At 36.9% G+C, this 26,542-nt stretch overlaps 2 protein-coding genes across 7 annotated transcripts in view; both read right to left on the reverse strand.

The window, feature by feature from the left end:
• Positions 1–26,542, reverse strand: part of tbck (TBC1 domain containing kinase) — a 122,912-nt gene that overhangs the window by 69,271 nt on the left and 27,099 nt on the right. For 2 of the 4 annotated variants that reach the window (XM_059341381.1, XM_059341399.1), the window contains exons 3-10: positions 5,774–5,846; positions 5,003–5,117; positions 4,315–4,388; positions 2,788–2,929; positions 2,584–2,644; positions 2,437–2,498; positions 822–883; positions 173–321 (exon numbers count right to left, since the gene is read on the reverse strand). In XM_059341381.1, coding sequence (XP_059197364.1) covers positions 173–321; positions 822–883; positions 2,437–2,498; positions 2,584–2,644; positions 2,788–2,929; positions 4,315–4,388; positions 5,003–5,117; positions 5,774–5,846 — 738 coding nt within the window. Of the gene's footprint in view, positions 1–172; positions 322–821; positions 884–2,436; positions 2,499–2,583; positions 2,645–2,787; positions 2,930–4,314; positions 4,389–5,002; positions 5,118–5,773; positions 5,847–7,684; positions 7,887–8,881; positions 8,981–26,542 lie in introns of those variants that run through there. The other 2 variants (XM_059341373.1, XM_059341390.1) reach the window with 2 other exon arrangements.
• Positions 10,223–21,711, reverse strand: LOC131977930 (hydroperoxide isomerase ALOXE3-like). Of its 3 annotated transcripts, none has more exons than XM_059341426.1 (16): positions 20,270–21,711; positions 19,225–19,321; positions 18,961–19,114; positions 17,344–17,548; positions 16,859–16,940; positions 16,201–16,323; positions 16,009–16,109; positions 15,220–15,386; positions 14,945–15,088; positions 13,976–14,179; positions 13,692–13,778; positions 13,409–13,578; positions 12,564–12,685; positions 12,317–12,417; positions 11,631–11,801; positions 10,223–11,513 (listed from the first exon to the last, which is right to left on the reverse strand). In XM_059341426.1, exons 3-16 carry the CDS (start codon positions 19,087–19,089, stop codon positions 11,334–11,336), a joined length of 1,986 nt encoding a protein of 661 aa, XP_059197409.1. In that variant the 5' UTR covers positions 19,090–19,114; positions 19,225–19,321; positions 20,270–21,711; the 3' UTR covers positions 10,223–11,333. The 3 variants fall into 3 exon arrangements, with proteins under 3 accessions (XP_059197409.1, XP_059197394.1, XP_059197402.1); XM_059341411.1 differs by having other exon boundaries at positions 20,259–21,711; XM_059341419.1 differs by lacking the exon at positions 20,270–21,711 and having other exon boundaries at positions 19,225–19,613.

Below are 26,542 nucleotides of genomic sequence, written 5' to 3' on the forward strand. Positions count from 1 at the left end.
AATTGAATTATTGACAAAATAAATGTTTCTATGATATTCTAATTTATTGAGATGCACCTGTAACAAGTCTGATAAACAATTAAGCTTTTCCTTAGTCAAAAGGAAGAAGTGTTGACAGGCGAATAGTGTGTGTAGTGTGAGTCGTGTGCAGGTGTGTGTTGTTCAGACGCACCTTTGCAGAAGTCACTGATGTCCTCTGGGAGCTCCAGATGTGCACAGCGCAGTGAAGAAGAGAACAGACTCACAGGCTTCTGAAAGGGCGTGTAGAGGAAGGAGACGCCATGGAACACAGGGTCTCCCAGCAGCTCTGCAGGGGTCGGCCTGGAGGACAAAGACATGATGGTCATGACAGCAAAATATGATGAACAAACATGAAGCGTGCCTTAAACCTCAACTTCAACTGGAAAATACACCTTTTTCAAAAACTTGATAATTAGACATAGTTTAGACAACACAGAACTGGTTTAGGGATTTTGAAACAAATTAACATCTTCTATAAATGGATGATCATGAAATATGGGTATTTCTTAAGTATATAAAGCATAGTCTAAGTTGTAGTTTTGGAAGAACTGACAATTTATTATAAAACACTTGTTTGTTGTTGTTGTTGTTGTTGTTATATAAAGTTATAAAAGCGGATTATTGCAGTGTCGGGCAATAACTTATATGTGTTTATTTTATATTTTCACTTGTTGGTTTTAGCATGCTGGAATACTCTCTGAAGTAATCATCATAGCCTGCATGACCAAAGTGTTTTGGAAAGTCAATGTTCGGCCAATATCGTGCGACAACAAGATGAATCCATCAGAGACCGTATTTACCTTTTGGATGGAAGAAATGTCAAGCATTTCCTTAATAACTCCAGAACATTCTCAGGGAGCGCCTGTGTAAACAAGCAAACAAACAAATAAAAAAAATGGTGTTATAAGTGACAGTACACATAATACATATAGGTCCAATTTAAACTTCCAATAATCTCACAAAAAAAGTCAAGAAAGATTAGAAAGTAATCAAATAAAATACTATGTCGGATTGAATACATTCAAAAAAGGTAAAAAGTGTGCAATTCTAGCTTAAAAGACGATCAAATTATTTTATTTTGAATCGTTTCTGGATATGGTGAGACAGTGACACAGTCTACGTAGATACAAATGACCTTTTAGCTTTTAGAGAATATTTAGAAACTATAAAATCTGTCCAACAACGTTTTTAAATGCAGATTACAGCATTAAGTATAGAAAACTGTCAGATTCTAAGCCTGGTTAAAGTCTTTTTGCAGATATTCTTTGATCTAAATCGGGAAAACTAAAAACAATATTCTATTTAAGAAAATATTTATATTTTATATATATTATTTTATTTTTTATATATTATATATATATATATATATATATATTTAACCCTGATGCATTGGGCAGTTTGGTAATATTGTTGAGTAAAAACATTAAATCATTTATAATAAGTATTGTTTTGGTGTTGGTTTCTGAACAAATGCATTTTATATAACTTGCCAATACTAAAACCTTTCAAAATTAAACAAGGCAAATATTGTGATGCCAATAATGCAACATTATTTTTTAAATGGCTAACAGCTCTTTCCTTCACTCTTCTTGTTCTGTGGGCTTACCTAAGTAAAGAAGAAGAAAAAATCAAAACCTGAAGAAAATTTCAAAATCAATCAAACAATTTGAGTTTGAGTAAGTTCTTCTTATTATACAGTTTTTGCAATAGATTGCATTTTATTTTAGAATAAACAGTTGCCCCATAGGCCCACAGACCATGTATAGTAGGATTGTAAAAAATATATATATTTCTATTAGAAACCATAAGTATTCAATAAAGTATTTAGTATCTATGAAGTCAAAACAAGTTGAAGATCAAAAATATGCACTTTGCAGCGGGGGAAAAAACTTAATATGGAAGACATTTAATAAACAAAATGTTAGAACTTTTCATTACCTATTTATATAGTGTGATTTTATTTTAAATGCAGATTTTAGGACTTTAGACTGATCAGAAAAATGTGGCAATGTGGTTAAAAGTAACTATATATAAAACATCTTAAAAGTCTCTTATATTTTCTGTTGAGAGAAAAATAAATAGAAGTCAGCTCCAGATGCATTAAAAGTTCTTATGCATCCAAATCTGCTCTCACCCTCGATGTGCAGATGTGCTGAATGATGAATCCCACTTAATCATAAATAGTTTATTATGATTATGATTATCATTACTATTATAAACAAAATGTTAGAAATTTTCATTACCTATTTATAAAGTGATTTTATTTTAAATGCAGATTTTAGGACTTTAGACTGATCAGAAAAATGTGGCATTTTTCTTTATAGTAAATATAATATTTGGGCATAAAAATGGGTTAAAAGTAACTATATATAAAACATCTTATTGACTAAGATGGAGATTGAGTTTGACTTTTACCTTAATGGCATCAAGGCAACCATGTTCCTCAGCAAGGACAGTGACAATGTCGTCCATGCAACCTGAGAATGACAAGCAATATAACAGCTTAAGCCTAATAGAGCTTAAGAGTACTGCAGTATTGCAAATTACCTCCTTTTCACTCACCCAAGGTTAGAATGAATTTCAGTCTCTCGCTTATTTCAATATTCTGCAGCAGCCGTCTCCCCTGTGATTGATTCCCAGCACAAAAAAATTTATGAGGAAAATTATCCGTCGAGCCGAGTTCAGGCAGAACCCAAACAGCAATAAAAAAATAATAATGTATGAGCGTCTTATTCTTGTATGAAGAGGTTTATAAAGGATCCTTACGGCACATAATTCAAAGAGCAAAACCCCAAGAGACCAGACATCAGTCTTGGGTCCTGAAGGCAGAGGAGCTTCATCATGAGAAGAGTCACTGGGGTGGAAGGAGCCCTGAGCGATCACCTCTGGAGCAAGGTATGATGGGTACCTGAGGTCATGTTCACACAGCGGATGAACACATTACTTTATCAGCTGCTATAGAACACAGATACCCAGTGTGAACCCCCATAATTAATTATCCCAATAAAATGAATAGCCATAATAAATAACATTTGGAGAAATACAACACACATTAATGAGCTTTGTTGAAGTAATAAAATGTACTATGTACTTTCCACACTATAAAAGAATGCATAATGGACCTAATGCAGCCACTTTCTCTTAAAAGTCTCTTATATTTTCTGTTAAGAGAAAAATAAATAGAAGTCAGCTCCAGATGCATTAAAAGTTCTTATGCATCCAAATCTGCTCTCACCCAGATGTGCTGAATGATGAATCTCACTGAATCATAAAGAGAATCATAAGATTATTATGATTATTATTATTATAAGCAACGCCTATATATTATATTATATATATATATATATATATATATATAATAATATAAACATATTACTACTACATATATAAACATATTCTGGTTTGTTTAACACTTTTTGTGTGTGTTGTGTTCCATCATAGTTTTTGATATCTTTAATAATATCCTACAGAAAATATGTAGAATATGTAGAAAATATTTTTTTGAATAAAGAAAAAACATTTAAATGAGACAGTGTGTCCAAACTTTTGACTGGGACTGTATATAAATACATTGATTTATCATTATAATAATCATAAAGTGATTAGATATTAAGGCGTTTTTTATGTTCCTCAAATTTCCTTTCCTTTCCTCATCTTTCATAGGAATGCTCTCAACTACTCGTAAAATTTTCTCTTAACTAAGAAAATTAAGCAAAAAAACAGAAAACATTGGTAAATCCCAGAAATCAATAGATTTTTACAAAATAAGAACAAATTGTGTTGAGAGGCCCATTATTATCTAACTACTAAATTATTTGTGTACTTTATGATATTGCTCATATTTCTGCCATTAGCTGATGTATATTTAGTTGTTTCTAAGGACAATCTGCTGTTTCACAGTTACATTTATTACATTTTCCATCCAGATGTTTTATTGAAAGTCATGGGTATGTGCCATCTTTCCTCTTTTCAATCTGCAAAAGGATATTACACAGAGATACTTGGTAGGACACAAAGGCCTTTGGATTAGGATAAAAGTCCAACGATCTGTTACAGTCCCCAAACCAGGAAGCTATTTCCATGCCCCCAAAGCTGGTTTCTATGAAAAACCATGGTCCATTATGCGTTAATGTTATGGTCAATCGCCTGTTTTATGATTTGACTAACAGCAAACAGATACAAGTAAAACTTTGACCCTGAACAGACAGCTCACATAACTCAGTCCCACCAGTTGAAGACTTCCAGAGCACTAATGGACCTTTCTGTGTGATGAATGAGGAGACAAAGACGTACCCGATGGGAAAATCTACATCCGCACCATGATCAGTCATGTGATAAAGGCCGAACTTTGCCAGCTTGACATTCCCCTAAACAGAAAAAATATAAACAAAAAAATAAACAAAACATTGAAATGAGATAATCATTAGGGTGAATTCGGGTAATGTGGGACACTTTTAGCAATTTTGACTTTGTTATATTTTTCTAAATTTTCTAAATTTCAGTCACATGACACCCATGTTAGACCAGTAGTAAAGGTTTTGATTACTATATTTACTTTAAGCAGGAAATAAACCAGACAAACCTTAAGTGTCCCACATTACCCGAATCCACCCTATGTATTATATTATTTTATTATTAAATTAATATATAAAAAGCTGGAGTGACTGTTTGGGAAATATAGTTGGGGTTTTTTTGGCAATTCATACTGCCTGTCAAACATTTGCAGTATTACTTTAAACACAACACAAAAAAGTCACGCATGTAAACGACAATATATTGAGTCCACAAAAAAACCATTGTGTCCATTTTTATATGTCGAACCATAAGTTAATATAGTAATTATAGGCCGAACTTTGCCAGCTTGACATTCCCCTAAACAGAAAAAATACATCTCAGAGTGACAGCATTACATTCAAGCCAGTCTTTTAATTGGACATTTTCGTCAGTAAAAGACAGCGAACATAAAACAGGTGAGTTTTACCTTGCAGTCCATGAGCACATTGTGTGCGCTGAGCGCTCTGTGAACCATACCATGTTTGTTCATGAACTCCAAACCCTCAAGGACCTCATACGCTATCTGCAGCACCTTCTCTGAGCTAACACAAACAAAAACACAGCAGTGTGTTAAACCAAGTGGCTCCTGGCTCAGAGAAAAGACATGATAAAGAATTTATCCACATTTTTAAGATGTTCTAATACACTGTTGTTAATATGCAAACCTATCCTCGGCCAGTAGATGGCAGGGTTATACAACATCACCACCAGTAAAAGTAAAAGTAAAAAACAAAACTCATTTTGTGGATTTTACAGTAATTATTACAATATTACAGTAGTTTTATTTTGCGCTTGTGCAAGTAATTACAGTGATGTGATTACATCTGAATAATTAATAAGGATAGGGCCCCAGACTCACTCATTTTACTAGGAGCACTGGTGCCCCTAACTTGAAATTTTAAGGGTACAAGCAGAAAATTTAGAGGCACACCTTAAATCGACCTGCAATGCAATTATTCAATTATCTACCCCCATTTTAACTCAATAAGACCTATTAATAAATGCTTCGGTAATGAATAAACAACTACTCTCAGAAAATTTAAAATATTTTATTTTATTTTAAGGTCACAAAGAAATAAAAAAAATTCTTTCTCAATGAAGATGTACAACTCAATGCACAAAATGACAAAGGTTTAAAAAAGTTGAAAACAAAAATCATCAAAAAGGAGTTTGATGATTGTAATGATGATTATCTCACCTGACTGTTTTTCCTTGTTTTTGGAAATCACTCAAACTGCTTTCAAAGTGTTCAGCAACAACAATCAGGCGTTCTGTAGAGCAAGAAGAAGAAACAAAAATAAAGATTTGGAATAAAGCAAACATCTATCTATCTATTCAAAAGAAGAAAAAAATAGGGACACCAGCAGCTCTCCTGTTGTTCTGCTTTTTGTGTTCTGTTTTTTATCTATCTATCTATATTTAATGAGTAAGCATGCACAGCTGATTAAGAAAAAAAGTAAAGCTAAGTAAAGCTGTATGTTCCTTAAACTTTGAGGCACTCATTATGTTTATCAAGATTAAAATATACAGAAGTATTTAGGTTTTTGACACACCTAAGATAAACAGTGATGCAGTCTAAAAGAACAGAGAAAAGGTTTCTTGACAAAGTGTCATCAAGGAATATATATGACTACAAACTAATTTCACCACAGGAACTTTGAAGGAACTGAGAATCTAAACCTACATTTTGAGCGGAGGAACTTGGAACTAAATGTAGTCCTTGTGCAATAGTAGTAATAGTGTTAGTAATCTGGTGACTGAAGGTTCAGGAACATTAGTGGTGGAGTTTGCAGGCTGATCATCACAGATTGATATGATAACTTTTAGGGGTGTTATGATTCTCCAAATCCACAATTTGATTAGACTTTACATTTCCATGGTTGATTGGACTGGATTTTTTTTTTTTTTTTTTTATTCAGCCCTGAAGACTATGCCAGGTCAAGACATTCATTTTCTGCACTGACAAATGTTTTTAATGTTAAAACTTAAAAAGATGGGCTATGTGGTATCAAGTGTAATATGACCACACCAAGGCCATATGGTGAAATTTAAATAATTTGTGGGGAATCAATGATGCTGCTTTTGATTTTGATGATTGAAATTATTGATTTACCATTTTAATTGTGACATCAAGTAAAAATTAAAGGATGTATTTTTTTCTGTTGGACCCATGCAATGTTGCTGTGTTCACCACTTGTAAATACAAAACAGTATATAATTATATAATCTATTAACAAGAGACTCAAACTTAAATCACTGTAAGTATTCATCCACACAAAGCAACCACATGAAACAGGTCACTGTCAACAGCTTAGAAAGTAAATGAATACAGTGAGTTCGATCTTGATTGCCCAAATAAAAAGGGCATGCTGGGTATGTTTTGGATAAAATATATGAGAGTGCAGAAGTGCAGAATATCACGCACTAATAGTGAAGTAAATTAAGAGTGACTGAATGTGAAAAAATTGATTGTTAAATTCACAACATATTGCTGAATAAAAAATTAAGGCAACTTTCCGTTGTTTTTTAAAGTAAAACTTTGAATCTAATGTAGAAAAAAAGTAACAGTTAAAACAGTAAAAGGTCTGGCAGCAACATGCCCAACATTTACCATCATATTAAAGTGAGAGAAAAACCCCAACTTTAATTATTCCACAGTATGGTTCCTAAGTTCCTTCCTAATGTTCCTAATAGCCCCTTAAATAGCCTTAAAAGAGCTAAATTGTCAGTTATTGTTCACATTAATCAACACAATCTTACTGTAGTATCTTATGGGATGCAACTGTCACACTATAATGGTATCAACACCACCTTTAGAGATCTGCAGCACTGTTTTTATATATCGATGTGTTCCGAAGAAAGCCTTCTTAACCCCAGCCGGTCCATTTAAAAGAGTGGAAAGTAATAGGGAGTGTTTGATGAATGATGATATACAGATTATACATTTTCGGTGTGGATCCACTACATATGACAGCGAGTGTCTTAAATTCCCTGCACATAAATCAACAGACAGACATTCAGAGTGTGGACACTTCTGGGTACAATGAGAGGACAGATAAACAATATGATTAGACCTCATTCAAGGGGCAAGACAGCCAGCCAGCCATACCGTGTTTCCCTCTGGAGATGTCCACATACTGGCAGAGTCTGGGGTGGGTGACAGTTTTGAGGATCTGGAAACGTCCCAGGATTTTGATGGAGTTGGGAGTAAGAGGGAGGCCGTTGCTCCCGCAGACATCATGAGGGAGAGCTGAGGCAAAGAAGGTGAAGGCTCCCAGCTGAGCGTCTTTGAGGGGCCTCATCTTGAAGCACTAATAATGAGACAGAGCCTTCAATATTATATATGGATAATATGAGATAATTTATGAGTTAATATCATATTTATATCACCGAGTGTTAGGCCTGTCACGATAACACATTTTTAGGACGATACATCTTCCCAGAAACTATCACGATAAACGTTAGTATTGTTGTATCAATGTTGTTTTAGTTTTATAATGATATTAATCAATTAATAATTAATTAATTGAAATGAGATAATCATTAGGGTGAATTCGGGTAATGTGGGACACTTTTAGCAATTTTGACTTTCTTTTATTTTTCTAAATTTAAACATATTTTATGTAATTTCAGTCACATGACACGCATGTTAGACCAGTAGTAAAGGTTTTGATGACTATATTTACTTTAAGCAGGAAAAAAAAACAGCCAAACCTTAAGTGTCCCACATTACCCGAATCCACCCTATGTATTATATTATTATATTATTTTATTATTAAATAAATATATAAAAAGCTGGAGTGGCTGTTTGGGAAATATAGTTGGGGTTTTTTTTGCAATTCATACTGCCTGTCAAACATTTGCAGTATTACTTTAAACACAACACAAAAAAAGTCACGCATGTAAACGACAATATATTGAGTCCACAAAAAAAACATTGTGTCCACTTTTATACATCGAACGATAAGTTAATATAGTAAATATCGTGACAGGCCTAGTGTTACCAGGAGAATAAAAACATGTACGAAATGTTAACTTAAGAGTTAAAGCTTGTATGTTTATTTAACGCTGGCTAAGGCAAATTACATCGTTAAAGTGAATGACAGGTTAACACTGGCATTGTAAACACACTATGTGTATACCATACAGCTGTATATGAACTTCCAAAACAAACAACACAATGTACAGTGATGCCACAGTGCCACTGTGTATTTGTAGCTAGGTTATGAAAATATCCGCCTTATTTGCCCGGGTCGGAAACCAATGATGAAAAATGCAGTATATTTTGAAGGATGTGACTACTCACGCTTAATGGAAATGCTGCTTTGTCATGTCGACAGAATTAACTTGAAATTATTGATAAAATATTTTTAAATGAATGTAGTTCCTGCCTCTGTGATGTGATGGGAACAGCTGAGTGAACGTGACCACTGACGCTGTTTTTGTGCGACAATGTAGTGCACAGAAAACACTTAAACTTAACTTAAATCAAACTAACTTATTTCAAATCGTCAACAAAGTCGCATTGAATTGATTCGATGGCGATTTGGTATTTTTTTCAAATAGTTTGTTTCACATTATAGTAATTTCACACAGGCAATAGCCGTTGCCTCCTTACAGTGTCAGGCAGTATCAGATCTATAGAACATGTGGCTAGCGAACACAAAACTAAATCTGACGGGTTGCTTCACATCCGGATGGTCCGGAGATCTAACCGCGGGGGCCTGAATCAGCGGATCTGCGGCTAGCTGCTAGCTGCCTGTCTGTCTGTCACAAAGAAGAACAACCAATCATCATCAACACCATAATATATTGAAGAATTACACATTAAAAAGGTAATTATAATAATAATAATAATAAATAATAATAATAATAATAATAATAATAATAATAATAATAATAATAATAATAACTAGAAAATTTCCTCTGGGGAAATTCTGAAAGGGCCACGGGGCTACTGACGGTGTGTGTATACTATGATGAGATTCTTCAGAGATTTCAAATAATTAATAATAGTAATGTTATGATACTATTTTATATACAAGGAGCACACCTACAACAAGCATTCCTTTTCAAGTATGTATTTATACAGCAACCTATGCCCTTTAATCTCAAAATGTGTGTGTGTGTGTGTGTGTGTGTGTGTGTGTGTGTGTGTGTGAAACGTGTATCTGGAGGAGTGTGTGTGTATCTGAAAGGAGTGTGCGCGCTTACACGCGTGTGTAACTATGGATTGATAAAAAAAACTATATGATCTATCGAAACGTGGATTAATACACCGATACACAAGACTTGTGTCTACTGTTTAAAGTTTAAATGGAGTCTCTAGGTGAAATTAGCTGTCTGTGTTGAATGCGATTTTTGGAATTTGACTAAGCGGTTGGCATAAGGTTTCATAAGGCTTATATGGTTTATGAATGTGACTATGATCTGTATTGGGTTGTATTAATAGATTATTCTTTACAGTAATTTCATCCACAAATGCTCCTTTCAAAAGTGTATCCAGTGAACAGTAATAAGGTATAATTATGTTCTCTGAGCTTCATCAGATATAAATTGGCACATTTATTGTTAAATGGATTAACTAAAACCATGATACAAAGAGAAAAATACGCATTTTGAGAATAAAATTTCAGACTTGAATCTCATAAATCTGATTTATTTCTTAAAACACTGAGAATCAGAATCTTTATTTGTCAGTCTATTTAAAATACAGTTTGATTTTGAGAGTTACACTCAGTAAACATTAACAACATCAATGAAAGACAATGTTTGTAAGTAATGATGATAATAGCAATAATAATATCCAAGGCACTTATCATTACGTAGCCTGAGCCAATGCTTAACTTTGGTAAGGGGATTTGATCCCAGTTTACAGCAGACCTTAGTTACAGTTCAGGTTAAAAATGACCACACAGAGGAAGTATTATTAGACAGAAATTAATACACACAAATGAACCAGACCCACATTATATCAGAGCAAACATTCAATAATATGAAGAATGTTTAGAATTTAGAGACAACTGATTCAGTTTTAATCAAGAAATCAAAGAGTTCATTTTTTAATCATCATCAACAATATCCTAAATTAAGTTTTGGCACTGGGTTTAATTAGGGCTCTGCTATGATTATGAAATGACAAATCAGCCACATGTCTTTTATATTCATATGCACGATGTGGACTTAGGCTGTCTGAGGGGTAGGGGTAAAAAAAAAAAAAAAAAGGTAGGTCAGTGTTGAGCAGACACTATATATTGAGTTTTCTCAATCTTAAAGCAACCTACGAGGCCCCCTAGAGGGCACTTCATCATATTTTATCTACCACAGAGGCATCCAAGAGGGCACTTTTGAACATGGGGACACAGGCTCACCTAGAGAACAAGCAGTAGCTCAGTAAATCAGCAAAAGGTTATTTATGCAACAGACACATTGATGTGTACTAGAAAAAATAATGGAGACAGAACAGAGTAATTATCTAAATAGGGCAGACAAGTGCAAAGTGATGCATTTTGTTCATGAGAGCTATTTCTGTTTATATGATTCAATAAAGCAGTCTTATATGCATTTTAAATTCATTTTGATAAGATGTTCTGTATATTCATTGGCAAACTAAGAACCTTGACAGATCAGTGTAATAATCATGTTTAATCATAATACACAGTAGTTTCTTTCCATTAAGAGATCAGCTAAAATCATCCGGTATTCCTTCTCAATTTTAGATTATGGCCGAGAGCTGAGGAGGTCACACCTTCTGATGTTCAAATGGCCACACTATTTTCTACATCTGCTGGATCCAAGTATGTGTATGGGATCTCCAGACTTTTATTTCTGGCTTTGATGTTTGTACTTAACACTTCAAGATCTGCTTCAAAAACCTTGATCAGCTTGAGGGGAACCTCCTCACTGAAATGGTCCTGTGGGTACTGGCCGAGACGGACCTGGGGAGATTACAGAAATGTTCAAAGATCGTATTTTTGCTCTTTTGACGTATTATGAACTGAACACAACTTAAACATAAATATTATGGATATTTTTATGAAGTGTTGGTCACTTACAAAGTCCGAGGACTGCTTGCTGAGAAGCCAAAAGACGGCCAATCCGTAAGCTGTTGTGCTCTTGTTAGGTAATGTCTGCAGCATCTTGGCCTCGCTTGTTGTTCCCTTTGTGGTTGGTGGAGGAAGTTGCAGAGAGGTGGGAGCGTTGGGCATCCAGCCACCATAGTCATACTGCAATTAATGAATGAGCAACATATGACTGATTAATGCTTTTAATAAATTAATGTCATGTTTATTACAGATTTTTGACCAGAGAAACTTGACACACAGTTTTGAGCTGTATCTCAAAATTATCTTCAGGTTCACAGCTTTCAGATGATGTCCATCACGTCTATGTAAGATTTATTGTTGACCTGCTGTCTCCCCTTAAACATCCGCTGCTCAGAATCCCCAATTCTCATTAAAAAGGAGTTTGAATGGTAGGAGCCAAACCATGTCAGTCTGAAATTAATAATTTTATATTTCTTGTTAACTATTTCTTGTTATTTTATTGATGCTTCTTTCTATTTCTATCTGCTATACAATTATATCTATTTTCTGCTGGAATACTGAAATATGTCCCTGTGTGGAACTAATTAAGGAATATCTTATCTTATCTTATCTTATGGTAAATACACAATGTGAGCTTGGTGAAAATGATACATGCAACAAATATAATAAATAATGAATAAATTAGAAGGCCTCACCTGTCCACTGTTCACAGCCGCATGCTGTGCTGAGCCAGTGAAGATCACCATGGTGACAAACTTGACCATCTCAGCCATGGTGTCAAATTTCTGAGGAATTCCTGAGAATAACAGGGAATAAACTGTTATAATTAAAAATGCCTAGATGACAAATTCAAGTTATGCTCATGTTTGAATTATGATATATAATGGTACATGAATATGCACATTTCTTATCACTAAAATTGAGCCGTTCTTTAAAGCTCACCAGAGCTTGCTTGGGAAAGGAATCCATGTTCAAAAATTTCAGCAATCCACTTCTGCAGTTCAGAGTCTTGCTGGACTTCAGCGTCACTCTTGTAGTAGAAGCCGAGCAGTCCCTGCACAAAGCTGTGAGAAATTGTGAATGATAAGTTTGATAGGATGACTAAAATTCATTAAACTTCCAACACAGCCCTCTCTGCCATAATTACTACATAATTATTACATTGGGACATCACCTGTCAGAGCTACAGGACTTAACCACAATTTTTATAGAAACTGACACCTTCAGTGTTTAAGTATGGGAATGCCTCTTCTCTCATCTTACTGAGGTAAAGTAGTTCAGACAGTGACATTAAGAACAATTCATAGCTAAATGCCAATCAAGAGGCAGTAGCTTAAGTTTAGATCATCCATTTACTGTACTGTTACTTCTTTGTGGTTCTCTGAACGGCTGCATCACTGCTCTAAATGGCTTGAGACTCTGAGAATGTTAAAGCTGAGGTATCACCTGATCAGAATTATCAAAGTAAGTGATTTGCCTTTTCTAAAAAGACTCAGTCCTGCAGTATTATTTGGAAGAAGACATTCAGTAGTTTTATTACTTAACAACTGCCCTTTGCCATTCTGTTGTGTTACACTGAGAAATCACAGTGACCGCTACAAAAGAGCATATGTTTCGACACAATCTGTTAAGAAGAAATTCAATTAAATTGCATTATGTACAAAAAAACTCTAAATGTTGTGGCTTAACTGCTGAAAGAAATCCTAAAGAGGAATGAATGGACATTAGAGACCAAAAGCCGACATGATTTGGACTCTTATTTTCCTAAACTGGGACAAGCATTCTACCTGTGGATAATATCCCAAAGCCTGAGTCCATCATCTCTGTAGTAGAAGTTCGGCACATCCTCCAGCCCACGCTCAGCAATGTCTTCTGGTATGCAGAGAGAGCTGTAGGTCAGTGCGGACAGAGATCTCTGCAGGAGTGGGATCATGCCCTCTCCACCAGTGGCTGCAGTCTAGAGATGGTGAAAAATGCAAGGAATATAGTGAAAAACAGATAATAAACACCATATTGAAAAACAAACATTGTTTAGGTAATGGTCTACTGTGCATTGTGGCTTTTTTGTACCATTGTGAAAATTCCAGTCTCAGAAAAAAGAAGCTTTCGAGCAATGACGTTGATCTGCAGAGTGTGTCGAGTGTTCGGTATGAGGAGCTGAGGGAGAGAGGGAACTCTGTTAGCTTTAAGAAAGTCAGAAATCTTGATGCTTTAAGCACTGTGAAATACAAACATATACAAACTTAAACCTTATAATTCATCAACTTTGGAGGACACAGAAATCAGCAACTTGAAGAAAACTGGCACATTAAAAACTATAACTTCAGTAATTTCAGTTTTCTCCCTTCAGTTACCTTGTACAGTGGGTGCACCATGGGCAGGTTGCGCAGCAGCGACACTGCAAACACCTCAGCCAGCAGATGAGTGCGCAGGAAGTGAACGTTGAGCTCATGCTCGTTGAAATCTGCACTTCTCACAAAAATCTTGGCCATCAGCCAGTCGTACTCAGAATCAGTAGGGAGGAAGATGGGATTGTCATCTGCTGGAGTCTGCTTCAGCTGCAGGAGAAGGAAGGGGGATGTGGTTCTTTCAGTCTATCCAATCCATTACCAGTACTGGTCAAAAATGTTAAGAATGTTTTTGTAATTGTTGTGTCTTTGCCTATTTACTATAGGTTTAACATACTTTACATTTAGATACTCCATTGATTCCTTCAATATAATTGAAGGTAACGCTTTATATTAAGGTCCTTGTAATTATTAACATGTAATAAGGCCCTTGTAAGTCCTTACAAGATGCTTATTAACATTATTGTGTGTTTATAAGCTTATATAAGTGTTAATAATGGCATTACAAACACCCATGACCCACCCATAATGTCTTTGCCATGCCTTTATTAATCTTATTTTGTTTGCTTATTGATATTAAAATATACTTTATTGCTCATCTATTATAAGTTAACTATAAGTTAACTATGCTTTTTGCAACTACCGGATCTAAAGCGAGAACAATGCCTTATTACTTGTTAATTAATGGTTATTAAGGAGCTTATTATAAAGCGTTACCTAATTGAATCCCAGGTTCGAAAACAGGGTCAGCTTGAGAACAGCAGCCCTACTTTAACCAGCGTTACATTCATCAATGTTTGGGATTTTTAAAGTCTCTTGTCTTAGGTAAAGGGAAAGAAGGAGCAGGCTGGCAACTGCAATGAAAAGACTTCAGATGTAACTTTTCTCTGATCCACATTCTTCATATATGTTTGCATTCTATGTTTGTGTATTTTAAGTAAGATTTTTCTGTCTACACTGTATATATGGCCTCACCTGAATAGCAATTGGCATTATCTTATCATCAGGTGTTTTGTGGAGCAGGACAAGAGGAGCCATCAAGTACTGCTTCTTCCCATAGATGGTGTTTGCTTTCAGTCCATCCAAACGCTTGTAGTCACACAGGAAGATGTTGCCTTTCTGTTTTAGTGAGAATGACAAATTATTTGAATCATATGAATAAAGTATTAATATTACATATGATAAATGTAACATGCAATGGGGCAAAGGATGACTCTTATATTAAGATCAATCCAGGTCAAGACAATCACCTTCATTTCATCTGCCAATTTACACTGTCCTCTGGGGAAGACCATCTCATCAGTGACAGGGAAGTTATCAGGCAGAGCTGAACAGCGTCGGATCAATATGGGGTTGACACCGTTTAGCAACTGGTAGCCGAAAAAAGCGTCCTCTTTCCAATGTCGCTGGGCGTAGCCTGGAAAAAGACCAGAGAAGAACTTTGTTGAGTTTCAGACGTATTCCACAACTGTTATCACCTTATCTCTATAATGCATGTAAAGCTGGAAAGTGGAAAAACGATGTGTCACACAGAATTTAGTGGAAAAAAACACATCACACACAATATAATATGGATATTGTAAGCTGACATCCTCTTGAACAGCAGACAAAAACATCTGGCAATGTGATCTGGCCACGTCTTTTGCCAAGACAGTTGAGCAAAATCTAAAGACATGGCAACAACAGGATTACATCAATCCTGTTGTTGCATTGTCTTGAGCAAAATCTAAAAACGTGGCCAGATCACATTGCCGTTAACCTGATGGGAGTAACTAGGGGATGAGGTCAAGTGGAGAAAAAACTTGTTTGGGGATCACTTCTTTTTGCTTCCTCCCCTGCTATGTCATGTCTGTCTTTACTATGAGAACAATTCTGCAAAGAACTGTACATATATTTTATTAATTAGCTTGCTGTTTTAAATGCCATGTTTTCTTCAACATGGATTTGACTTTTTGATTCTTGTGTCAATTTTAGATAGGCATTAGTGTTTTTTAGCATTTAAAAGTAGCAAGTGACTAACAGGCCACCACATTAGGTACCTGACATGTCAGTCCGTTTGCAGCAGAACACCTTGATAGAATCTATATCAGGCCAGTTCTCCTTGGAATCAGCCAGTCCTTTCAGTTTCAGCTCAGCCAGTCTAGAAAATAAAGCAGAGTAACTTTATTATGATGCCCTGAATCGCTTCAATGGGAAGGTACATAGTTACATAGATAATTTGAGGTCCTCACGCAGCGACGGCAGTAAAGCCCAATTGTAGTTTCTTGGAGAAGGATAAGCGGACCTCATAAGGCAGAGAATCAGTGTCTTCTGCCTTCATGATGTGGGGAACTCCCTCAGCATAAACGTCCCAGCTGAGAAATAGAGAGAAGAGCAGAGTGGTGCAGGATCGATGAACAGTCTTGAAACCAGTGTATAGTCATGGAAAAAAATATATGACCACCCTTTTTCTTGATAATAACCAAAATCATTAACGAGAAAACCATGGAAAATGTCTAGATATCAGCTCTTAAATTAAACTCTTATGAGCTATTTTTGTTGCTATGATTATATTTGTCCAAACAAATGTACCTTTAGTTGTACCAGGCATTAAAATGAACAAGAAATTTAAAAAAAAACAAGGGTGGTCTAATATTTTTCTGTCATGACAGTATATTTAGTTTTTAATTTAGAGTATACAAGAATAATATACGTTGCACCTAATATTGCAATTTTGCAACTTATGTTATATTGTAATAGTTTAAAATAAAAACCTGGCAGGGAACAATGCCGTATGGTGATTCATTTATCATTCTATTTCATGAATATTCAACAAAAGGATGAGGTTTGGATGCATGTTAGTCTTGGGGGTGTAAAAGGTCAAAATGTGTAATGTCTCTGAGCTCTCACCGATACTCATTCTCTCGCTCCTTCATCTCCTGCTGCCGACTGCTCAGGCCACTATCTACGACATCTTCAGAGACTGTCAGCGCTAAAAGAAGGAACCTTGAAGTTTTAAAATGTTGATGTAAACAGTTTGTTGGCATGAATGTAAATTTAGATTAGATTAGATTAGATTATATTCAACTTTATTGTCATTGAACAGAGTACAAGTACTAGGACAACAAAATGTAGTTTAGCATCTAACCAGAAGTGCAGAGTAGTAAAGTGCAGGGTATTTACATATGAACACAGAGTATAAATATAGTGCAGGTATGAATTGAATATGCTATAGGATATATACAGTTATAGAAATATATACAGTAGAGAATGTACAGTAAAGCAGCAGTGCAGGTAGATGAATGGATGGTAATAAATAGTCACAATCAGAACTTGTCCTTCTTTTATGTCTTCTGTAGTCAGTACATGGTGTACAGAAACTAATTTCCACAAACCTGTTCCCTCTCTGAAGCGGTGCACCTCGCTGTCAGAGATCCAGCGGTAGATGGGAAAGTTGTAGGTGTTTCCCTCAGGGGATTTCACTTCTACCTTGGCAGGGAACCAAGAGTCCTCTGTGTACGGTATGCAATGCTGTTTGTCTAGCTCTATCAGGACCAGCTTTCCAATCGACGCAGGGCAGGACAGGGTAAAAGTAGACACCTGGAGTAATGACAGAGTTTGAAAACGTCCATACATTACATTTATTTAGCTGGCACTTTCAATCCAAAGTGATTCACATTTAAAGGGACAGGGACATATATACATTTCACATGCAGGTCCATTAGAAACAGCACCCACAATCTGAAAATCTCCACCACAACTGCAAAACTTCCTTTGAAAACGTCCAGCATATTTTTCTCTCAAACAATCAGAGCAGACTGGGTGCTAAAATGTACAATCAGACAGATAGTATGACAACATTTATGCTTTTTAAAAAAAAAAAAATAAAGCATGTAAGCATGTTCTAGTAGAACTCCACAATGCAGGTCCATCTAAAAAAAATATAAGAATATTGTGAAAAAGTTCAATATTTTTTGTCAATTATTTCAGAAAGTGAAACTCTTATATTACATAGATTAATTACACATAGTGAAATATATCAAGCCTGTATTTCTAGTAATTTTGATGTTATATTTGATCATTACATAAGGTCAATTAAAAAAAGGATATTTTTAGCACAAATGTCAGGCTTCTGGAAAGTATCTTCATTTCTATGCTCTCAATACTTGGTTGGGCCTCCTTTTGCATGAATTACTGCAATAATACGGCGTGGCATGGCGGTGATCAGCCAACAGGACCATGTTGTTTTTATAGCAGCCTTCAGGCCATCTGGGTCTGGTGTCTCTCACCTTCCTCTTGACAACAGCCCATAGACTCCTATGGGGTTCAGGTTAGCCGAGTAGGTTTGCCAGTCCAGCCCAGTAACACCATGGTCACTGAACCAGCTTTTGGTACCTTTGCCAGTGTGGGCAGGTACCAAGTCCTGCTGGAAAATTAAATCAGCATCTCCAAAGAGCTTGTGGAAGCATGAAGAGCTCTAAAATATCCTGGTAGATGGCTGCTATGTTTACTGTGGACTTCAGAAAACACAGTGGACCAACACCAGCAGAGGACATGGCCCCCCAATCACCACTGACTGTGGACTCCAATATTGAACTTTCTTCACAATATTCTAATTTTCTGAGACACTGAGTTTTGTGTTTTCATTATCTCTAAGCCAGAATCATCCAAATTACAAGAAAAACAGGCTTGAAATATTTCACTCTGTGTAAGGAATCTATATAATGTATGAATTTCACTTTCTGAAATGATTGACAAAAAATATTGAACTTTTTCATGATATTCTATTTTTTTAGATGTACCTGTAGTATGAGTATGAACATGAAAATGAGCGTAATATGCATTCAACCATGTGGATATGAGGCAAAAATGCTTGCAAGTGTATTCATTTAATTAAATACATATAGTATAACATAATATAACATGGTTGAAGTTGGTGAGGGTTTAAATCAGCATTTCTAAATTCATATTAAATGTCCCCATAATCTATCTGGGGGATATTTCAGACTTACTGCTCCTCCTTTAGAAAGTGACTGGCGTTCGCTCTCCCCATCCGTGCCCACCAGCTTAATGAAGACATCATTAAAAGTGGTGGCACCGGCGAGATTGCCAGAGGTCATGGTCACTTCATAATCCACCATTTTCACTCTGGAAAGCAGAAGAATCCTGGCGGGCAGAGAATAAGAGGGTTAACTGTCACTAGATAACCCTGATGTAAAAAAATAATAACAATAATAATAAAAAGAAGAAAAAAAGCGTCCAATGTTTTCTCTTACCTGTTAATGAAACCACGTTGTTCCTTTCATGAACTGCTCTCTTACTAGAAGTAATTACCGTTGATCTGTCTTTTAACACACAGATTTGTGGGAGTGCCTGTAGCGGTTGAAAAGAACAGTTCTAGTTAAGCAGTGATCAGGAAGTGCTGTCTCGTAATTCTGGATGAATCAGCCATTTTTTAAACAAGGCAAAACAACAGGCATTCGCTTCCGCAGTTTATCCAAAGTTATATTACTAGTAGCGAGGGTTCCTGGCGAATGGACGGGAACATTTCGGATTTCAGCCGAATGAGGAGAGGAGAACCCGGAAACGTCAACCAGCCCGTGTGAGAACAGTGGCAAAGTAAACAATGGTAATAAAATGAACCTGAAAGTGCTTATTAAAACATAACCACGCCAGCCAATTTTCTCAGTTGGGAACAAAAACCACGGTTGGACATGGAGAGCCCCCCCTGCTGCGTTTACTGTCACGGTGACAGTAAATGCAGCAGGGGGGCGTGCATGATTTCAAATCATACACGATCATGCATGATCGTGTATGATTTGAAATTTCGGCCCGCAAGAAATTAAAAATCAATACAACCGGAGTGCTTTTATTTTGTAGGCGGTTTACGTATATGTGGCTGCATGCATACCCACCTGCAAAGTAAATGCGTTGCACAAAATACACTGAGTTACCTAGGTACCTTGTCAAAAACACGTGTTGCTTTTTACATAAAGTTAATAAATGACTGGTTTACTGCATAACATACATGCTCTGTATTGTTTTTGTGGTTTGAACGTATGTTTAGTAGCATTCCTGGCTGAATGACGGTCGCCCTTTAACTGATGGTTCACAAGATTTATTGAAAATCGTTGCTCCGTGAAAATAAAAATAAGACATTTCTTGGTGACCTTGTGAATAAGAGCTACGAGGTGGGAAACAATAACAAACATTAGCATTAGCACTTGAGCAAACAAGCACTTTTACTATAGTTCAAACAACAAATATAGCCACTAATATATATGACAGAAGAACATAAACTTTAACAAACCTGCAATATACCTGTAATCCAGACACTATAGAAGCGTTTTTGATACTGTATATCAATTTTCTATTAATAACGACGCACTATTATTTACTCACTCTTATTTTTAGTTCCTTTTTCATTTTACCGTTCCAACTGTTATTTCCTGTCACTACCTTTCAAAATTAAAGCACCCGTTTCATAAAGGACGGCACCTTTTCAAAATAACAGCATCACAACATTGTAAAACACCTAGATAATTTACAAACATGAAAAACAAGCTATATAATACAAAAACACTAATAGGAACCTTGCTAAAAGTCATTTACAGTTGTGTTTAAAATAAATGGAAAAATGATATAGTGATTGGATTATTTACTACTTTTTAATGCTATATTTTATACTCCACTTTAACAGTCTTATCATAACATGTCAGTAGCAGCTTAAAACCAGATAATTTACTGTATTTTATAAAGCGATTAAATTAATATTGAGCAGAATTTAGTTCAAAGTTTTGGTCCGGCCCCTGCAACCTTCGTGGTATTGGTCATGTGGCTCCTTGCGAAAATTAATTGTCCACCCCTGGGGTAGTACATACAATTTGCCTAGGGCAATAAATTGGGCTCATACGTTAATGTCAGATCATAGACTTGGACTAGACGACTAAAACGGCATCCACTCATCTACAGGTGTGCCTAAATACCAAGTTGAAATTATTTAATTTCCCATCACATTGGCAAAAAAATACACAAATTCACAGTTTATATATTTTGTTATATGTAAATAAGTAATGATATGAGGAAATATGTTTGAAAATGTATATCGCTATATACTGCCAAAACTTGACTACTTCAGTAATCACTCATTCGTTTAAACAAGTGATGATCTGACACCTGACACCGAGCAATGTCTGTGTCAGTGAGCGAAAATATGGTTTGCTTTTATGTTTAATATGTAACTTTCAGGTCGCATTGTGGCTGATAGATGGTGGCAAAATGTGTGTGCATGCGCGACTTTTAGTGTCTTATAATTTTGTTATTGTTAACACATGTATAATTATTAAAACAATAACAACTGTTACAAAAATTATAATGAACAAAATTATACAGGTGCATCTCAATAAATCAGAATATCATGGAAAAGTCCAGTAGTTCAAGTCAAATAGCCCCAACCAAGTATTGAGTGCATATATGGACATACTTTTCAAAGGCCAACAATTCCATATTAAACATACTTTTTAAAATTGTTCTTTTGTAATATACATTTTTTGAGACAGTGGATTTCAGGTCTTCATTAAATGTAAGCCATAATCATTATACTTAGAAGGAATTAAATAAATTTAACTTTTCTATGATATTCTAATTTATTGAGATGCACCTGTAATTATTATAACAATAACTATATCATTATATTTTGTAATGTAATTTAGATGCATTGTCTGTTTCTATGTGTCAGTCCTGTGATAGTCTGGAGACCTGTCCAGGGTGGACCTCGCCTCTCGCCCGATGTCAGCTGAGATTGGCTCCAGCCCGCCGCGACCGGAGTGCAGATAAACCGTTTAGGATAATGAAAGAATGAATTTAGACGTTTTGATACGTGTGCGCATGCGCGAGTTGCTGGAACGCTCACTGGAATACCTGATGCTGTGACGTTTGAGGAATGTGACGTTTGAGTAATGTGACGTATATTTGGAATGTGACGTATGTGTGGAATGTGACGTAATTTACTTTGATCCTATTTTATACAGTCTATGCTTTGATCTTGGAAACAAACATGTGACGTACTATGGTGACATCAGACTTTATATATTAGATGGTTATAAATGCAGAGAGAGAGAATACAGACAGAACTGAATTAATTTCAATATCCACTAGGACTACAGAGGGACCACACTCCGAGGACACAGTTCGAAGAATCACCACTCAAGTTCACATTTTGACGGTTTCAAACCCAAACGGAAAGCAGTATTATTCACCATGGATCAAGCCTTGATGACCATCAATGTCACACGGGAGTCTGTTCAGCCTATAGTGAACAAATATTTTGAGAGAATCTCCCCAACACAGTGGAGTCTGTTAGCTGCAGAGATCTTGGACTCAGACACAAGAGCTACACTGAGTGACATGCTGGCTGAAATTGTACAGTCAGTCTCTGCAGACATCCTGAAACTGATTATGTCAATGTTTCAGGACAACACTCCCGAGGATATATCTCCAGATGATCTTCCTACATATTTGGAGAATTTCAAACCTCAACTTGGAGACTCCCTCACTGATAGCTTTGCCTCTGCTCTTCAGTTAGCACAAGAGAAATGTAGGAGTGCTGAAGAACTGACAGAACTGGTCGAGAGTGAAGTTGCTGCAAAAGTACACTCTGCTCTATCTGTGGGCACCAACACCTCTGTTTGGCCATCAGAGCCTGCCATTTTTGTGCATGGCTCCCTGTCCAACACAGAATCTCTTCATGACATGGTGAGTCATACTTTCAAATGTCTAAAAAGACTTTTACGGAAGCTGAGCAGCCAGTGCCTGGGAATGTTTAGTCGGGAAAAAGCACCTGAGAAATTTCTAGAAAGAAGCTCTGAATCTCCCAAACCTATGCTTGTAATAGCAGAGGCAGAGAGATGCGATTCATCCCAGAGTGTAAAATCTAGAATCTCTTTCCACTCTGCAACTCAAGCTGTGACTGACATCCTTCTCAAATGGTCTGGTGAGACACCAGAAATCAAACAAGAGGAGGGAGATTATCATTTTGCGGCATTAGATATTGTCGGGACGATAAATAATGACCTACATTACATAGAAGATGGACCCTCTCCCTGCGGCAGTGAGAAAAGTACCTCTGTGAAGCCTCATTTTAACATGCGGTTAATCATTAGTAAGGTGAAAGACTTTTTTCAGTCTTCAGAAGTTCAGACTGTCAGCCAGAAAGTTATAAACTATGGCTTTTTGAAGTTTGCTCAACGACAGTTTGAAAAAATGAAGACAGAGCTGAGGGACGTATTCATGGTAAAAGAACAATACTCCCTTGTTTATTTGTCATCGTATCCAGGGTCCCGGCCTCAGTCTACACAAGATGAACATATCGACCAAACTTCTGATGAATCTTTGCCACAGTCTCCCAGGTGCAAATCTCAGTCCAGCGATCTAACCAACAAGAGGCCATTGCGTACTGTGACGAAGAAGCAGTCTTCTGAAATAGAGTTTGAGGCCATCAGAGGTGATGTTGACCGCTTGTTTGACAACCTAACCCCGCTAGGAAATCCCTCAGGAGGAGACAGTAAAACTGTGGAAATTGCAAATTGCGAGGTCAGGAAGTTCTCAAAGGAACTGACTGATAAAATGTACGAGCAACTGATGGCTGGCCAGAGATATCGGATTCCCAGGGTTCAAATAGGAAGATGTCTCTCTGACTCTGTCATCTCTGTGGTCAGGAGGAGAGTGGATGCTAGTGGTCTCTACTTTCCTCCTGAAGTTCTTTACGCCATCACAGAAGACATAGTGGGAAAGTTCTTGCAGCAGGTGCTTCTCTGGGTGGTAGAGGTAACACCAGAAGAAGCATTTTACAGCGACAAAGTATCTGGTGCAGTCAATGACATCCAGGACTTAGTGGCAAGAATGATGACCCCAGCACCAGAAGAAAACAAGGATCAGACAGAGGCGTCCCCTGAAGCCACTTGCAGTCAGACTAAAACACTCTCGTGTTCAAGTCAGACAAAAAGCACTGAGCTTTCGTCACACAGAAGCTCAGGGTCGGCCAAACAGAAAATGTCACCTCGCAGCCAAAAATCAGAGACCAGCCGCAGTGATAGTGATCGCTCTCAGCATGTCAGGCACCATGTTGATAGTCGGGTTTTGGCTGCATGCAAAAAGATGTCTTCACCAGTCCCTGACCAATCAGATGAGGTACTCTTGTCAACGAATACCTCATCAGAATCAAAGGGCTTCATCTCTGCTCTGCTCCAGAGGATTCTTATGAAAGCCCCTTGGAAGAGCAGAACCTCTGTGACGATGGCAGAGGTCCAGACTGTTATCGAGCGTCTGTCAGAGAAGGTAGAGGAGGATGACGACATGCCAAGATGTTCTGTCAGGACAACCCCAGAGGACATGAAAAACTTCAACAAGGTTGTGATGAAAGACCTTGAAAAGGCGTTTGGCTCCAAAAATGGAATACTGAAGGCTGCAACTGCATCGGACGATTCTTTTGATGAGGCTGTTTTGAGTAGTCTGCATGCCCGACTGCCTTCCCTACAAATTCCAGCCCCGGAGTCCAAAGTTGCTCGTTTTTTTTCCGCAGTTGGAAAAACTTTAGCCATGCCCTTCCAGTGTTTCATGTGCTGCAGCTGCACTGACTAAATGAACATTACTGTCCCTTTTCCCTTGCCCCTGCTTCTTTTACATATATACAGACATAGGGTTTACTCTGGGTGCTCCAGTTTCCTCCCACATTTTGATTAACAGCATTAAAAAAACACAGAGGTACAGGGTTTAACACTGTCCTTGCAGCTATGGGTATGTTTTACATGTGGTTTTCTCTGGGTTGCTCCAGTTTGCCAGAATTTTGTGTCACAACAAAAAAAAAAACCCAGAGGTGCAGTGTTAAAACTGTCTGCACAGTGGTAGTCAGGTAAGATAACATCACTGTCCCTTTTCCCATGCCCCTGCTTCTTTTAACACCTTAAAGCATCCTGCATTCATCTTGATGGAAACAATTTAATAGGTTCAATATTACACCTTTCATCTCACCTGATTTAGGTCAGATGAGGTAGAGGATAGTGATTTTTCCATTGTTACAATACCTATAAAAATTCTTTCTTTCAAGATGAGTGACAATAAAGACCTTTCTCACAGTGGGCATTTTGACACAAAATAGCAGCTGTTCCATTTAGATGTGTTTGTAAGCCTCATCTAAATCATATATAGTTGTACTGGTGTCAAAATGTCCGCTGTGAAAAACGTCAAGACATAGGGTTTACTCTGGGTGCTCCAGTTTCCTCCCAAATTTCGATTAACAGCATAAAAAAACACAGAGGCACAGGGTTTAACACTGATTTACATGCGGTTTTCTCTGGGTTGCTCCAGTTTGCCAGAATTTTGTGTCACAACAAAAAAAAAAGGTGCGGTGTTAAAACTGTGTCTGCGTAGTGGTAGTCAGGTGAGATAACATCACTGTCTCTTTTCCCCCGGCAGACAGAATCGGGGTCCAACAGACGACAGGAGGGCAGTTACCTGGAAGGGCTTGGGTGTGTTGAGCCTCCTTGAACACACTCTCAATCTCCCATTTGGCAGCAGTGAGCACACAGGCAGGTGTCACAGTAGGTTCCACCATGGTCTCCTCCTTAAGGCTCAAACACTGAAGTCGAGAGAGTGTTCAGCCAGATGAGTGTGGTAGACAGGAAACGGATTGAAGCTGTCTGGTGAGACTGGCTATGAGCACCAGCTGCCTGATCATGTTTTGCAGCTTTTTGGCGCTTACATCAGCTGCTTACCAAGGTTATAATAATTTTGGATTTTTCATTAGTTTTTAGTTTTATTTTGAAATTCAGTTAGTTTTAATTAGTTTTTAGAGTGAGTTTGCTAGTTTTTATTAGTTTGTTTGTTTTGAAAATAGTTAGTTAGTTAGTTGGTTGGTTAATTGGTTAGTTAGTTAGTTAGGTAGTATAGTTAGTTAGTTAGTTAGTTAGTTTAGTTAGGTAAACTAAGCTAAAGAAATATAAACAAATCCTAAGTAACTCTGCCAGAGTGTCTCTTTTGAGTCACTTTTGCCGGTCCCAAGCCCGGATAAAAGAGGAGGGTTGGAATTGTTACATTAAAATAAAAAAACAAGAATCAATTGCAATTACACGGTCAAATATGCATATTAGGGGATGAAGTCATTGGCATCACCTTGTCAGCTGCATTTAGGCTTCCAACATCATAAAAGTGGTGTTCGTTTGTGAAGATCATCCTGCTGAAAAAATGCTTAAGGATCAGAAACGTGTTTGCCACAGAGCTTATTTTCTGCAATGATCCAAAACCCAATGCAAAAATCCCATTGGCAAATTCTCAATAGACACTGTGGCAATTCTAACTACTTCTCATAATTTTATTTGCTCTCTATCACCATCTCTGGTTACAACAACAATGAAAAGACAGCCAGTGGTGGGTGATGTAGAAAGAGCTGATGAACTCAACCAGTTCTTCAACACATTCAATCCAGCGGCCTCACCCAATGCCAATGCTGCTCCTCCTCCTCCTCCTCCTCCTCAACATGTGTACATCTCCAAAGCAGCATCCACCCCCCCTCTTACACCTGAGCCTCCACCCTTGTCT

Source organism: Centropristis striata, chromosome 1 (assembly GCF_030273125.1).
Source record: "Centropristis striata isolate RG_2023a ecotype Rhode Island chromosome 1, C.striata_1.0, whole genome shotgun sequence".
Taxonomy (NCBI): domain Eukaryota; kingdom Metazoa; phylum Chordata; class Actinopteri; order Perciformes; family Serranidae; genus Centropristis; species Centropristis striata.

Bases quoted from the DNA above. Each gene is read 5' to 3' on its own strand.
- LOC131977930 (XM_059341426.1), bottom strand. From the start codon at position 19,089: ATGGTGGATTATGAAGTGACCATGACCTCTGGCAATCTCGCCGGTGCC. The intron at 16,324-16,858 runs GTGAGAGCTCAG...TCTATTTCTCAG, and splicing joins GAGCGAGAGAATGAGTATCG to CTGGGACGTTTATGCTGAGG. The intron at 15,387-16,008 runs GTACCTAATGTG...GTCTTTTTCCAG, and splicing joins CAAACGGACTGACATGTCAG to GCTACGCCCAGCGACATTGG.